The sequence below is a fragment of the Heptranchias perlo genome, chromosome 10 (assembly GCF_035084215.1).
Source record: "Heptranchias perlo isolate sHepPer1 chromosome 10, sHepPer1.hap1, whole genome shotgun sequence".
In the NCBI taxonomy this organism is placed as follows: Eukaryota; Metazoa; Chordata; class Chondrichthyes; order Hexanchiformes; family Hexanchidae; genus Heptranchias; species Heptranchias perlo.
Genome location: NC_090334.1, coordinates 11,290,659 through 11,306,878, shown reverse-complemented (window position 1 = coordinate 11,306,878; position 16,220 = coordinate 11,290,659). Strand labels below are relative to the sequence as shown.

General features: G+C 45.2%; 1 protein-coding gene across 4 annotated transcripts in view; it reads left to right on the top strand.

Moving 5' to 3' along the window:
- Positions 1–16,220, top strand: part of mapkbp1 (mitogen-activated protein kinase binding protein 1) — a 352,050-nt gene that overhangs the window by 166,297 nt on the left and 169,533 nt on the right. For all 4 annotated transcript variants that reach the window (XR_010964161.1, XR_010964160.1, XM_067991220.1 and 1 more), the window contains exon 4: positions 122–179. Coding sequence is in view for 2 of the 4 variants with exons in the window: in XM_067991220.1 (XP_067847321.1) it covers positions 122–179 (58 nt within the window). In the remaining 2 variants the exon portion in view is untranslated. The remainder of the gene's footprint in view (positions 1–121; positions 180–16,220) is intronic.

Sequence of the window (16,220 nt, the reverse complement as noted above, 5' to 3'; positions counted from 1 at the left end):
CTCAGGTGATCGTAACCAGTCCAGGAGATCATGTGGATCAAGTGTTATCTATAAAGCTACTTACCTTCGAAATGATGGGATGAGAGGAAAATAACCTGACCTCAGTCTTTATTTCTTCCAGGAAAACCATCACAGCAGTGGCCTTCTCTCCAGATGGCAAGTACCTGGTCACGGGGGAGGTGAGTTTCTGTAGTGGGAGGTTTGTCTCCCCTTGTCTGATGTAAACTGTGATGAATCTGGAGTTGCTTTTGCCAGAAGGTAGATGCCCTACTGCCAAGTCCAAGACCTAACAGAAGATAGGTAAGGTGCAGGAAGTGAGACCATGGCTCCAGTCCTGATGGTTTCTTTGCTGTTGATGAAAATTCATGGACAGCCTTACACTTGAGCACAAAAATCTAGGCTGACACTCCCAGTGTAGTACTAAGGGAGTGCTGCACTGTTGGAGGTGCTGTCTTTCAGATGAGACATTAAACTGAGGCCTGGTCTGCCTTCTCAGGTGAGCGTAAAAGATCCCCTGGCACTATTTTGAAGAAGAACAGTGGAGTTCTCCCCAGTGTTTTGGTCAATATTTATCCCTCAACCAACATCACTAAAACATATTATCTGGTCATTATCTCATTGCTGTTTGTGGGATCTTGCAGTGTGCAAATTGGCTGCCACATTTCCTACATTACAACAGTGACTACACTTCAAAAAGTACTTCATTTGTTTAAAGCGCTTTGGGACACCCTGAGGTCATGAAATGCGCAATAAAAACTGCAAGTTTTTCTTTCGAAGCCTTTAATAATTTAAGTCTGCTTTGTAGGTTGTTTCAGAATTCTGTTCCCTCCCCTCTCCCCCGCCCTCATTTTTGTTGTTTATTTTGGCAACCTTTGGGCCTATTACATGTGATTTTTTTGGGAGGCTTTAAAAACTGCTGCTCTCAATATGGAAACGAAATGGTTATGGATGGCAGGGTTTGAGTTTATAAGGAGTTGCAGGCTTTGCAACATTGTTTTGTCTGCACTGTTAAAATTACACCATCATAAAACTGTTTCATTGATCCAATCAGGGGTTTTACATTTTAAAAGGCATTTAACTTATTAACCCACTGAGGAAAATATTCAAATGCACAGGGAGCTGGAAATCTCAACGGAGGACAGAACTGTGGTTGAAAACAATATAAGAGTAATTCTGTGACCCCCAGGGGGTAAGTTGCACCCACAGGGAGTGCGGGTCAGAGATGGGTGTAGCCCCAATTCTCCGATCTTGCAAGCATGGCTCCATACCAGGAACATGGAATTGCAGATTTGATCCTTATAACAGCAGAAGCAATTTTGTGTGTGTGTGTGTGTGTGTGTGTGTGTGTGTGCGTGGAAAGCAACAGAGTTAACATTGCAGGGCAAGGACCGTTCGTCAGAACCATACATATAAGCGAGTCATTAATAAATGCAATAGGGAATTCAGGGGAAACGTCTTTACTCAGAGAGTGGTGAGAATGTGGAACTCGCTAGCACATGGAGTAGTTGAGGCGAATAGCATAGATGCATTTAAGGGAAAGCTAGATAAACACATGAGGGAGAAAGGAATAGAAGAGGGGTGGGAAGAGGCTCGTGTGGAGCATAAATACCGGCATAGACAAGTTGGGCCGAATGGCCTGTTCCTGTGCTGTACATTCTATGTAGTTCTTTGTAATTCTATGTAATTTTTTCCCCTGATCCATATTTCATAAATAAGAAGTTTGAGAATTTTAGTTTTATCGATGGTTTTCAGTTTAAACCAGTAACTGGAATTCCTCATCATAAAGGCACAGAAGTAAGTGGAATAAATTGCCACTTATCTGCTTTAATATTCAGACTTTTATTGTCCCTTTTCCATTTTGAAGCGGCTCACTCTAAAACTTGCCCGTCTGGCTCCAATTTGGCTCCTCAGGTTGGGAGCGCTTCCTGTGGGAATGAGATACTTCCCGTGGTAACCAGAGACATCCCACTGTAAACATTTCTTCCATGTCATTATTTTGAAAATATTAAAATGTAGAAATCACTGTCAGTTATGTTATTGCACAAATCCTTGAACACACTTGTACCAAATTCTTCTCTCAGCTAATTCAACAAAGGCGTCAACCATTTAAAATCATTTGTTAAAGATTCACCTGTTTCTTCTGATAATTCTCTGCAGTTCTCTTGGTTTCTTGGAGGGGGAAAGTCAGAGAATGCAAGAGAACGGTGTGGGCATAGGGTTATTCCAGTGCTCATAATGACATTTCAACCAGGGTTGATCTCCTGGCTTGATGGTGATCAAGAAGTCAGGGCTATACTAGGCTTTGAGGTTACAGGTTGTGGTGGTATATAATTCTCTTGCTGCTGATGTCATCCACCCAACATTGAGGAAGATTGCACAGGTATGTCCTATCCACAAAAACACAGGATAAATCTAACTGCAATTACCGCCCTACCAGCCTCCCCCTAATCATCAGTAAAGTGATGGAAGGAGGCAGTAACAGTGCCATCAAAGGACACCTGTTCACCGTGCTCAATTCGGGTTCCACCAGAAGCATTCGGCTCCAGACCGTATCAGAGCCTTGACCCAGACACGGACTCAAGAACTGATTGCCAGAGGAGACGTCAGAGTGGCTGCCTTTGACATCAAGGCAACATTCAAACCAGAAAGGTATCAAAGAGCCCTAACAAAACTGAGGTTAGTGGAGTCAAAGGGAAAGCTGTCCAGTGGTTGGAGTCATACTTGAGACAAAGGAAGTTGGTTGTGGTTGTCGGAGGCCAGTGATTGCAGCCTCAGGAAACCCTCAATACCGGAGCTCCTCAGGGAAGCATGCTCTACTGAACTATCTTCAGCTGCTTCATCAATGACCGTCCCTCCATCATAAAGTCAGGAGGTGGGTTGTTTGCTGATGATTCCACAGTGTTCACAACTCCTCTGATAATGAAGCAGCCTAAGGTAGGACCTGGATAACATCCAGATTGAAGTGAAAATGTGGCAGATAACATTCGTGGCATGTAAGTGCTTGATAATGGCGATTAGGAACGAGAGAAAGCCCAGCCATCTCCCCTTGACTGTCAATGGCACCACCATTGACCAGAAGCTGAATTGGGCAAGCCATATCAACACCATGTCTACAAGAGCAGGGCAGAGGCTCAGTACTTTGCATTGACTGGCTCACCTCCTGACCCACCAAAGCTTATTCACCAGCCACAACAGCGTAAGAAGGTTGACACCAGCCAGGACAGAACAACTCACTTGATTGGGACTCCTGTCACAGGCTCACTATGTGCCCCCTCCATCACCGGTGTGCTGTGGCTACAGTATGTACAATCTACAGCATGCACTGCAGCAACTCACCAAGGTTAATTCGACACCACCTCCCTCCCCTGTGACCTCTACCACCAAAAAGGACAAGAGCTGTAATGTCTTGGGAACGCCATCCCCTCCAAGTCCCACACCATCCTGACTTGGACATATACCGCCACTTCTTCATCGCTGGATCAGTATCCTGGAATTTCCCACCCAAAACCATTGTGGGAGCTCGATCACTACAAGTGGTTAAAGGAAAAGGGCCACCATCACCTTCTGAGGGCATCAAGGGATGGGCAATAAATGAGACCTTTCCTTCATCGCCCACATCCAGAGAGCAAATAATTTAAAAAATTGAAGTCTTCTATTAAAAGAACATAACACCAGGCTATAAGAACAGGAGTAGGCCATTCAGCCCCTCAAGCCTGTTCCGCCATTCAATGAGATCATGGCTGATCTGTATTGTAACTCCATCCACCCGCTTTGGCTCCATATCTCTTAATACCCTTGGCTAGAAAAAAATCTATCACTCTCAGATCACCATCCTGTGCATGGAGGAGTTATATAGCCAAAAAAAGGCCCAGGAATTCTACAACTGTGGTTAAATCAGATCAATGAAAGGAGATTATAAGGAACTGGGAGTTAGTGCCAGGCTCTTTGACTCTCTTTATGTTGGCAACAGGCCTCTACTGATCCAGTTAAACATGCTTAATCAGTGTTATTGCAGCTCTTAAAATGTTTGTTCTGCCCCGTTGACAGTGGAATTGTCCACTCACTCAGTACTTGGCCAAACTCCCTACACCGTCACTACCATAGAGTATATCAAGCCTGTCTATACATCACTGAGGACAGCAACCCAAAGACTCTTAATGTAGGCCCTCCCGACGCCAAAACCTCTCAACATTGGACAAATCCTAGGCCTGCCACGTGCAAGAAAGACCAAGTAACATTAACATGTTCTCTTTCTCTCCTCTTCCCTGCTTCTCTCTCTACACCTCAAGTGGCTATAGAGGTCACCCCAGCATTCAGAGCAGCACTGAAAGCCCTGCGGTCAAATTACAGCCCTGGGGTTTTCTTCTCACCACGAGTTTTTCCCCTTATCCTTTCCTTTGAGTCCTGCTGGGGGCCTGGTTTCACAGGCCCTAGTACCTCTCGCGGACTGGGGGAATCAGCAAGGTATTTGATCACAGGAAGGATCACGGCTGAGCAAAACCCAGTCAAGAGCAGGAACTCGGGGCCATTTTACCACCCTAACCCAGTAGCACTGAGGCCAATTGTAACAGTCCTATCGCTGTAAGATCAGCTAATTCAGCATGGACTGGGCGGCCTTTTTGAGGGCCGGGGCCTCGATAGCATTCGGCCGGCGGGCTGCAGGCGTGAAATCAGCGCCACGGGGCGACCCGTCCTGCTCCAGGCCGCCACAATACCAGACGGCCCGTCCAGCCTCCGAGTTGGAAGAAAGTTAGCTCAAAGTTTCAACCAAACAACATAGACTGTGAAGTGTCTTGAAGAGGCCTCATACTGCAGGGAGTTACACAGATGACCGCAGATGATCCGTTTTAAGGTATTGTACATTGATCTGGGCCAAAGAAAAAAAAATCGGTGAGATCTTAATCCAAGAATAGCCAATCGGCATCTGATGAACCACGAGTGTCTCTTTGGGCTAAAAGACAGCTTTTAACCTGTTCCTGATACTGTAGAAAGCCAGATTTGGCCTGTTAACAAGTCTCGTGATGCACAACTGCTAATACACAACCTCCACAAGTAATACACAGCTGCTACAAGCAATAAGCAGCCACAATAAGCAATACGCAGTCGCCACAAGCAATATACAGCCGTAACCAGCAATACACAGCCAGTACAAGCAATACGCAGCTGCTAATACACAGTCACTACAAGCAATACGCAGCTGCTACAAGATGATATCAGAACTGAGAGGTTATAACTATTAGGAAAGACTGAACAGGCTGGGGCTGTTTTCTCTAGAAAAGAGGAGGCTGAGGGGTGACCTGATAGAGTTCTTAAAAATTTTGAAGGGGTTTGACAGGGTAGATGTAGAGAAGAAATTTCCATCTTTGGGGGAGACCAAAACTAGGGGCCATAAATATAAGATAGTCACCAATAAATCCAATAAAGAATTCAGGAGAAACTTCTTTACTCAGAGAGTGATTAGAATGTGGAACTCACTAGCACATGGAGTGGTTGAGGCGAACAGCACAAGTGCATTTAAGGGGAAGTTAGATAAACACAGGAGGGAGAAAGGAATAGAAGGATATGCTGATAGGTTGAGATGAAGTAGGGTGGGAGGAGGCTCATGTGGAGCGTAAACACCGGCATAGATCAGATGGGCCAAATGGCCTGTTTCTGTGCTATAGATTCTGTGTAATTCTATGTACACAGCCACTACAATGAATGCACTTCATATTTCCCTACATTACAACAGTGACTACACTTCAAAAGTATTTCATTGTTTGTGAAACGCTTTGGGACGTCCTGAGATCGTGAAAGGCGCTATAGAAATACAAGTTCTTTCTTTCTTTCATTCTTTCTTATACTCTCCTACAGGTAATACACAGCCCTTCTGCAGGCTTTACAAGATGTTTGTGGTCAATGATTTCAAGATTTGGAGTTGTGAAGGCCTCCGTTTGCAATTCTGGGTGGGCCATCTAGTGCTGAGGTCAATTGATTGAAATCTCAATTGGTTACTGATGAAGCAGCTTCTCGGTTGAAAATTACTGAATTACTTGAAGGGGACTGATTGGAGCCAGTTCTAATAGAGGGGATACTTGAACCTTGGAGGAGGCTGTGCCACAATCGAAGTATCCAAATATCCACATTATGGTCTACATTTGTTTGCACCCATGTGTGCAAATCTGATTTTATTCTACCCTTAAACATACGAGATTGAATTGCACATCTGTTGTTACAGAATCTTAACATTCATGCATGACCGAGTACAACCCAGATTACAAGAAAATAGTTGGAAACAGAGTGTGTCAAAAGTCACTTGGTTCCTGAGCACTGAGCATGTCGACGAGCACAATAGCAGGCCCATATGTATAATATTTAAAACCCGTAGCTCTTTGTCAGTGTGGTGTCAGCCGTGGCTCAGTGGGTAGCACTCTCTCGCCTCTGCATTAGAAGGTTGTGATTCCAGAGACTTGAGCACATAATCCAGGCTGACACTTCAGTGCAGTACTGAGGGAGCGTTGCACCGTTGGAGGTGTCGTCTTTTGGATGAGTCTTTAAACGGAGGTCCCATCTGCCCTCTCGGGTGGATGTAAAAGATCCCATGGCACTATTTCAAAGAAGAGCAGGGGAGTTCTCCCCGGTGTCCTGGCCAATATTTATCCGAAAAACCAACATCACTAAAACAGATTATCTGGTCATTACCACATTGCTGTTTGTGGGATCTTGCTGTGCGCAAATTGGCTGCCACATTTCCTACATTACAACAGTGACTACAGTTCAAAATTACTTCATTGGCTGTGAAGCACTTTGAGACGTCCCAAGGTGGTGAAAGGCGTGATATAAATAGAAGTTCTTTCTTCTTTCTCGTACTCATTTTCTATCTCTGCCTCTTGGGTTTTGACAGGTTAGCTGCACTTGCCTTCATGAAAGGCCGGCCATTAGGGAACGCCCAGCTCCCTTTCATTGGTCTGTGGTCAGGGGTGTCCAGCCCCTGGGGACGGTTGCCAGTTATTCCCAGGTTGCTGCAGCTCGAACCAGCGAGTGGTCCCGAGTTCAAGGGATTTATTCGCATTTGATGGTGGGGAGAATACGAACCAGATTGGCTGGTGCTTTGATAAACACAACAACCAAACCAGCGGCCCCAACCTACTTGGTGCGTGAAGCTTGACGGTGACGAGTTGACCAAACGCAAAGAGTTCCTCCCTGTTGCATTTTTATTCAATGCATTCGGCTCCCTGCCAACTGTGACCTGGAGAGAACAGTACAGTGTTGACATTTTAACCACTGGAGCAACACCAGGGCATGATGTCACAGGAGTGAGAAGGCACAGGTTCAGCTCCCCCACCCCCAGCTGCTGGGGTTCCGAACTCGCTCGCACTTCTATTGGGAGGCACTGAGTGCAGGCCTCGCACTGTGTGTATAGAGGACGAGCATAGGAACAGGAGGAGGCCATTCAGCCCCTCGAGCCTGTTCCGCCGTTCAATCAGACTATGGCTGATCTGTATCTCAACTCCATTTAACCGCCTTTGGTATCCTTACCGAACAAAAATCTGTTGCTCGCAGTCTTGAAAATTTCAATTGACCTAAAGCTGTGCTAAGCCCGCATCTGAAAAACTGCATTTAGTTCTGGACACCACACCTCATGAAGGATACATTGGCAAAATACTGGGGACAAAAGGGTTAAATTATGAGGCCAGATTGTATAGACATGATATTGCTTGAATATCGAAGATTAAGGGGTGATCTAATCAGTCATAGCCAGAGAATCTCCTAAATATTGAGAGTCTACTCTCAATCATCAGCAAAGTGATGGAAGGTGTCGTCGATAGTGCTATCAAGCGGCACTTACTCACCAATAACCTGCTCACCGATGCTCAGTTTGGGTTCCATCAGGACCACTTGGCTCCAGACTTCATTACAGCCTTGGTCCAAACATGGACAAAAGAGCTGAATTCCAGAGGTGCGGTGAGAGTGACTGCCCTTGAGATTAAGGCAGCATTTGACCAAGTATGGCACCAAGGAGCCCTAGTAAAATTGAAGTCAATGGGAATCAGGGGGAAAACTCTCTAGTGGCTGGAGTCATACCTAGCACAAAGGAAGATGGTAGTGGTTGTTGGAGTCCAATCATCTCAGCCCCAGGGCATTGCTGCAGGAGTTCCTCAGGGCAGTGTCCTAGGCCCAACCATCTTCAGCTGCTTCATCAATGACCTTCCCTCCATCATAAGGTCAGAAATGGGGATGTTCACTGATGATTGCACAGTGTTCAGTTCCATTCGTAACCCCTCAAATAATGAAGCAGTCCGAGCCCGCATGCAGCAACACCTGGACAACATCCAGGCTTGGGCTGATAAGTGACAAGTAACATTCGCGCCAAACAAGTGCCAGGCAATGACCATCTCCAACAAGAGAGAGTCTAACCACCTCCCCTTGACATTCAACGACATTACCATCGCCAAATCCCCCACCATCAACATCCTGCGGGTCACCATTGACCAGAAACTTAACTGGACCAGCCATATAAATACTGTGGCTACAAGAGCAGGTCAGAGGCTGGGTATTCTGCGGCGAGTGACTCACCTCCTAACTCCCCAAAGCCTTTCCACCATCTACAAGAGTGTGATGGAATACTCTCCACTTGCTTGGATGAGTGCAACTCCAACAACACTGAAGAAGCTCGACATCATCCAGGACAAAGCAGCCCGCTTGATTGGCACCCCATCCACCACCCTAAACATTCACTCCCTTCACCACCAGCGCACAGTGGCTGCAGTGTGTACTATCGACAGGATGCACTGCAGCAACTCGCCAAGGCTTCTTCGACAGCACCTCCCAAACCTGCGACCTCTACCACTTAGAAGGGCAAGAGCAGCAGGTACATGGGAACAACACCACCTGCACGTTCCCCTCCAAGTCACACACCATCCCGACTTGGAAATATATCGCCGTTCCTTCATCGTCGCTTGGTCAAAATCCTGGAACTCCCTTCCTAACAGCACTGTGGGAGAACCTTCACCACACGGACTGCAGCGGTTCAAGAAGGCGGCTCACCACCACCTTCTCAAGGGCAATTAGGGATGGGCAATAAATACTGGCCTCACCAGCGACGCCCACATCCCATGGACGAACAAAAAAAATGGCTTCTCTTCCGGCTCCCGTACCATTTCCTCTGGAGTCTCCCAAGGATCTATCTTTGGTCCCCTCCTATTTCTCATCTCCATGTTGCCCCTCGGCAACATCATCCAAAAACACAACATCAGATTCTACATGTGCACATGTACCCAGCTCTACCTCACCACCACCTCCCTCAACACCCCCATTGTCTCTCATTTGTCACACTGCGAGTCCGACATCCAGTACTGGATAAGCAAAAATTTCCTCCAACTAAATATTGCAAAGGCCGAAGCCATTGTCTTTGGTCCCTGCTGCAAATTCCGTTCCCTAGCTACCAACTCCATCCCTCTCCCTGGCCACTGTCTGAGGCTGAACCAGAGCATTCGCAACCTTGGTGTCTTATTTGAAGCTGGGATGAGCTTCTGGACACATATCCATTCCATCACCAAGACCGCCTACTTCCACCTCCGTAATATCGCCCGTCTCTGCCCCTACCTCAGCTCATCTGTTGGTGAAACCCTCATCGATGCCTTTGTTATCTCCAGACTTGACTATTCCAATGCTTTCCTGGCCGGCCTCTCATCTTCCACCCTCCACAAACTTGAGCTCATTCAAAATTCTGCTGCCTGTATCCTAACTCGCACCGTCCCATTCTCCCATCACCCCAGTGCTCACTGACCTATATTGGCTCCCTGTCCGGGAATGCCTCGATTTTAAAATTCTCATCCTTGTTTTCAAATTCCTCCATACCTCTCCCCTCCCTATCTCTGTAACCTCCTTCAGCCCTACAACCCTCTGAGATCTCTGTGCTCCTCCAATTAAGTCCTCTTGTGCATCCCCGATTTTCATCACTCCATCATTGGCGGCCGTGCCTTCAGCTGCCTAGGCTCTAAGCTCTGGAATTCCCTCCTTAAACCTTGCAGCCTTTCTACCTCTCTCTCCTCCTTTAAGACGCTCCTTAAAACCTACCTCTTTGACCAAGCTTTTAGTTATCTGTCCTAATACCTCCTTATGTGGCTCGGTGTCAAATTTTGTCTGATAATCACTCCTGTGAAGTGCCTTGGGATATTTTACGACATTAAAGGTGCTATATAAATGAAAGTTGTTGTTGTTCTTGAAGTATTAAGATGATTAAAGGATTTGTTTGGGTAGTTGGAGAGAAACGATTTCCTCTGGTGGGGGAGTCCATAACATGGGGGCATAACCTTAAAATTAGAGCTAGGCCATTCAGGGGTGATGTCAGGAAATACTTCTTCACACAAAGGGTAGTGGAAATCTGGAACTCCCTCCCCCAAAAAGCTGTTGAGGCTGGGGGTCAATTGAAAATTTCAAAACTTAGATTGATAGATTTTTCTTAGGCAAGGGTATTAAGGGTTACAGAACCAAGGCGGGTAAATGGAGTTAAGATTCAGGTCAGCCATGATCTAATTGAATGGTGGAACAGACTCGAGGGGCTGAATGGCCTTCTCCTGTTGCTAAGTTTCTGTTTTCCTTCCTATGTCCCTTCCCAAGTTCCTCGCCTCAACAGCGTTTTGGGAGAGAGAATCCCACCTTTCCACTACAGAGACTGGTCACCGAGCCAATCTTGCACATTGACTCATGGCCATTGAACAGTGACGTGGGCAAAGACCTGGGAGCTCGGGAACGGGAGGGTGGGGTAACCTCACTGGCTTTATGTAAAATAGATGATTTTGTTGAAGAGAGATCTTAACGGTGCCTTTGTTTTGCCGACTTATATTCAACTTCCTCTGTCGCTATTGAGTCCTGCTCTCCTTTCCAGCGCTGTTCTCGCTGTGCAGTCAACTCCTGCAATAGCACGTCACTGGCTGGTGAGAGCGTAGCCACTGTGGGCTTAATGCTGTTGTTTTGCAGGCCCCGTGGCTCAGTGGCTAGTGCTTTCGCCTCTGAGTCAGGAGGTTGTGGGTTCATATTCCCACTCCAGAGGCTTGAGCACAAAAATCTAGGCGAACACTCCATTGCAAGCTGAAGGCATGGCCACTAGTGGCGGATGTGCAAGAGGCCAGAATTGGAGGAGCGCAGAGATCTCGGGGGTTGTAGGTCCTGAGGAGGTTACAAAGATTAGAGGAGGGGCGAGGCCATAGAGGGATTTAAAAACAAGGCTGAGAATTTTAAAATCAAGGCATTGCCGGACTGGGAGCCAGTGTAGGTCAGCGAGCACAGGGGTGATGGGTGAATGGGACTTGGTGTGAGTTAGGATCCGAGAAGGACATTTCTTGGTGAGCTTGCCATGCGTCAATAAGGAACTCTTATAGAATCGTACAGCACAGAAGGAGGTCATTCGGCCCATCGAGCCTGTGCCGGCTCTTTGAAAGAGCTATCCAATTAGTCCCACCCTCCCCGCTTTTTCCCTCTAGCCCTGCAAATTTTTTCTTTTCAAGTATTTATCCAATTCCCTTTTGAAAGTTATTATTGAATCTGCCTCCACCACCCTTTTCTGGCAGTGCATTCCAAATCATTACAACTCGCTGCGTAAAAAAATTCTCCTCCTGTCCCCTCTGGTCCTTTTGGCAATTATTTTAAACCTGTGTCCTCTGGTTGCAGACCCTCCTGGAAGCAGTTTCTCCTTATTTGCTCTATCAAAACTCCTCATTATATTACATTACATGATGTGTAATTGGTATGCAAACTCCAGCCAGAAAGGGTATTGTTCTCCACGGGGCTATCGAGTCCACAACAGAAAGAAAGACTTGCATTTATACAGCGCCTTTTGTGACCTCAGGACGTCCTAAAGCCCTTTACAGCCAATGAAGTACTTTTGAAGTGTAGTCACTGTTGTAGTGTAGGAAACGTGGCAGTGAATTTGTGCACAGCAAGATCCCACAAACAGCAATGAGAGAATGACCAGATAATCAGTTTTAGTGATATTGGTTGAGAGATAAATATTGACCAGATCACTGGGGAGAAACTTCCCTGCTCTTCATTGAATAGCGCCATGGGATCTTTTACGTCCACCTGAGAGGGCAGACGGGGTCTCGGTTTAACATCTCATCCGAAAGACGACACCTCCAACAATGCAGCACTCCCTCAGTACTGCACTGGGAGTGTCAGCTTGAATTTGTGGTCAGGTCTTTGGAGTGGGACTTGAGCCCACGACCTTCTGACTCAGAGGCAAGAGTGCTACCAACTGAGCCACAGCTGACACTGCACAGTCTGTCAATTATATTACAAACACCCCATTACAAATCCTAACAGCCGTTCTTTAGAGTTTCTCTGCCCCCATGCTGTGTTTACACAGATTGTTTCACCAAGTGCTAACTTACTCGTCTGCTTTAGAGGGGGAAGCAGTTACATTGGAAGCGGGGGACAGGGGGGAGGAGGCGGAGGAGAGACTTATGGCTGTTTATAAAACCTCCTTCAGTTTCCAGAGGAACTGTTTGTATTCGGCTTAGTTTAGTTTACAGTTTCCAGGGGTGATATGAAGTTTGAGCTGTAGCCAAGGTTTATATCCTCAAATAAGAAAAGTGTGGCTGATTTGTTTGTTCGATGGTGCAAACCACTTGAAGCTCCATTAATCAACCATGTATTAATCCAGATAAATACACAGCAGCAAATCTCACCAAACCCCTCGAATCCAGATAAATATACCATGAGATATCTCACCAAACCCCTCCAATACAGATAGATATACCACGAGATATCTCACCAAACCCCTCCAATACAGATAAATATACCACGAGATATCTCACCAAACCCCTCCAATACAGATAAATATCCCACAAGATATCTCACCAAACCCCTCCAATACAGATAAATATCCCACAAGATATCTCACCAAACTCCTCCAATACAGATAAATATACCTCAAGATATCTCACCAAACCCTCCAATACAGATAAATATACCTCAAGATATCTCACCAAACCCCTCCAATACAGATAAATATACCTCAAGATATCTCACCAAACCCCTCCAATACAGATAAATATCCCACAAGATATCTCACCAAACCCCTCCAATACAGATAAATATCCCACAAGATATCTCACCAAACCCCTCCAATACAGACAAATATACCTCAAGATATCTCACCAAACTCCTCCAATACAGATAAATATACCTCAAGATATCTCACCAAACCCCTCCAATACAGACAAATATACCATGAGATATCTCACCAAACCCCTCCAATACAGACAAATATACCTCAAGATATCTCACCAAACCCCTCCAATACAGATAAATATACCTCAAGATATCTCACCAAACCCCTCCAATACAGACAAATATACCACGAGATATCTCACCAAACTCCTCCAATACAGACAAATATACCACGAGATATCTCACCAAACCCCTCCAATACAGATAAATATACCTCAAGATATCTCACCAAACCCCTCCAATACAGATAAATATACCTCAAGATATCTCACCAAACCCCTCCAATACAGATAAATATCCCACGAGATATCTCACCAAACCCCACCAATACAGATAAATATACCACGAGATATCTCACCAAACCCCTCCAATACAGACAAATATACCACGAGATATCTCACCAAACCCCTCCAATACAGATAAATATACCTCAAGATATCTCACCAAACTCCTCCAATACAGATAAATATACCACGAGATATCTCACCAAACCCCTCCAATACAGATAAATATACCTCAAGATATCTCACCAAACTCCTCCAATACAGATAAATATACCACGAGATATCTCACCAAACTCCTCCAATACAGACAAATATACCTCAAGATATCTCACCAAACTCCTCCAATACAGATAAATATACCACGAGATATCTCACCAAACTCCTCCAATACAGATAAATATACCACAAGATATCTCACCAAACTCCTCCAATACAGACAAATATACCACGAGATATCTCACCAAACCCCTCCAATACAGACAAATATACCACGAGATATCTCACCAAACCCCTCCAATACAGACAAATATACCACGAGATATCTCACCAAACCCCTCCAATACAGACAAATATACCACGAGATATCTCACCAAACTCCTCCAATACAGATAAATATACCACAAGATATCTCACCAAACCCCTCCAATACAGACAAATATACCACGAGATATCTCACCAAACCCCTCCAATACAGACAAATATACCACGAGATATCTCACCAAACCCTCCAATACAGATAAATATACCACGAGATATCTCACCAAACCCCTCCAATACAGACAAATATATCACGAGATATCTCACCAAACTCCTCCAATACAGATAAATATACCACAAGATATCTCACCAAACCCCTCCAATACAGACAAATATACCACGAGATATCTCACCAAACCCCTCCAATACAGACAAATATACCACGAGATATCTCACCAAACCCTCCAATACAGATAAATATACCACGAGATAGCTCACCAAACCCCTCCAATACAGATAAATATACCACGAGATATCTCACCAAACCCCTCCAATACAGATAAATATACCTCAAGATATCTCACCAAACTCCTCCAATACAGATAAATATACCACGAGATATCTCACCAAACCCCTCCAATACAGATAAATATACCTCGAGATATCTCACCAAACTCCTCCAATACAGATAAATATACCACGAGATATCTCACCAAACTCCTCCAATACAGATAAATATACCACGAGATATCTCACCAAACTCCTCCAATACAGATAAATATACCACGAGATATCTCACCAAACCCCTCCAATACAGATAAATATACCACGAGATATCTCACCAAACTCCTCCAATACAGATAAACATACAATGAGATATCTCACCAAATCCCTCCAATACAGATAAACATACAATGAGATATCTCACCAAATCCCTCCAGTACAGATAAATATCCCACAAGATATCTCACCAAATCCCTCCAGTACAGATAAATATCCCACAAGATATCTCACCAAACTCCTTCCAGACACATAAATATCCCACGAGAAGAGCTCGAACCCTCATCTGCCCTCCCTTGTTCAGTTTTAGCAATGGAAAACGGTGGCAACACTTGCGATGTGGTTGTGTGTTTCTGGGTTACACCGTTCTTGGCTTGGTGGGTAGCACTTCCATCTCTGAGTTAGAAAGTCATGGGTTCAAATCTCCCTCCAGAGACTTGAGCACAAAATCTAGGCTGACATTACTGAGGGAGTGCGGCACTGCCAAAGGTGCAGTCTTTCGGGTGAAGCTCCCTCCGCCTGTTCTGGTGGATGTTGAAGATGCCATGGCAAAATTGGAAGAAGAACAGTGAGTTCTCCTTGTGTCCTGGCCAACCTTCCTCCCACAAACTGGTCATCCATTTCATTGCTATTTCATGGGTCCTTGCTGTGTATAAAATGGCTGCCAAGTTTGTCGACATAACAGTAATTGTATTTCAATGTGCTTCATTTACGAGAAACGCTTTGAGAATTTTCTGAGCGATGTGATAAGATGCTTTACAAAAGCAAGCTTTTGCTCACTTACTAGCAGTGCCTGGCCTACAAATGCTGGTGTGCAGAGTGTGATACCAGTTCTGTAACAATGTACCTGCTATTGTTACTGTTCTAGAAGCCAGTACACCAAGCATACCCTGGGTAAGTGCCATTTGCAATCAACTATATTTCTAGTTTTCTTACCGTGTGAAAGAAAGGAACAACCTTTTTTTTTTAGTTCCATTGTTCCATAAAACTCCTGAGCTTGCTTATAGTTGTGTGATGCTTTTTTCAGATATCAGTGCTCTGCCTCTATTCGTGGAATCAGCATCTGCTGAGAGACCAGCGGTACTGTGAGCAGCGTGCTCTACACAGCACACTTAACAAGAGCTGAATAAATAAGAGTGGAGTGTTCTGTGGCATGAAGTGCTGACCAAAATTAATAAGAACGCCTCTTCATTAAGTGTTATGCATTTCAAAGGAAGAGGCAGTGAGGAGTTATTTATGAAGTCTGACAGGTCTCGGTATTACTCCTCCTGTTTGTCCATCTGTGTGAGTGTCCGTTCCTCCTGTCTCTTTTTCCCTGTTACTTTCTCTATCTTTGTCTTTTGCTTTCTCTCCCTCTCTATCTGTGTGTTCCACAATCTCCATGCATGTCTCACACTTAAACATCGACTCCCATTCGCTCTCTCTCACACACATTCACTTGCACATTCAATCCCTTTCTCTCACAAA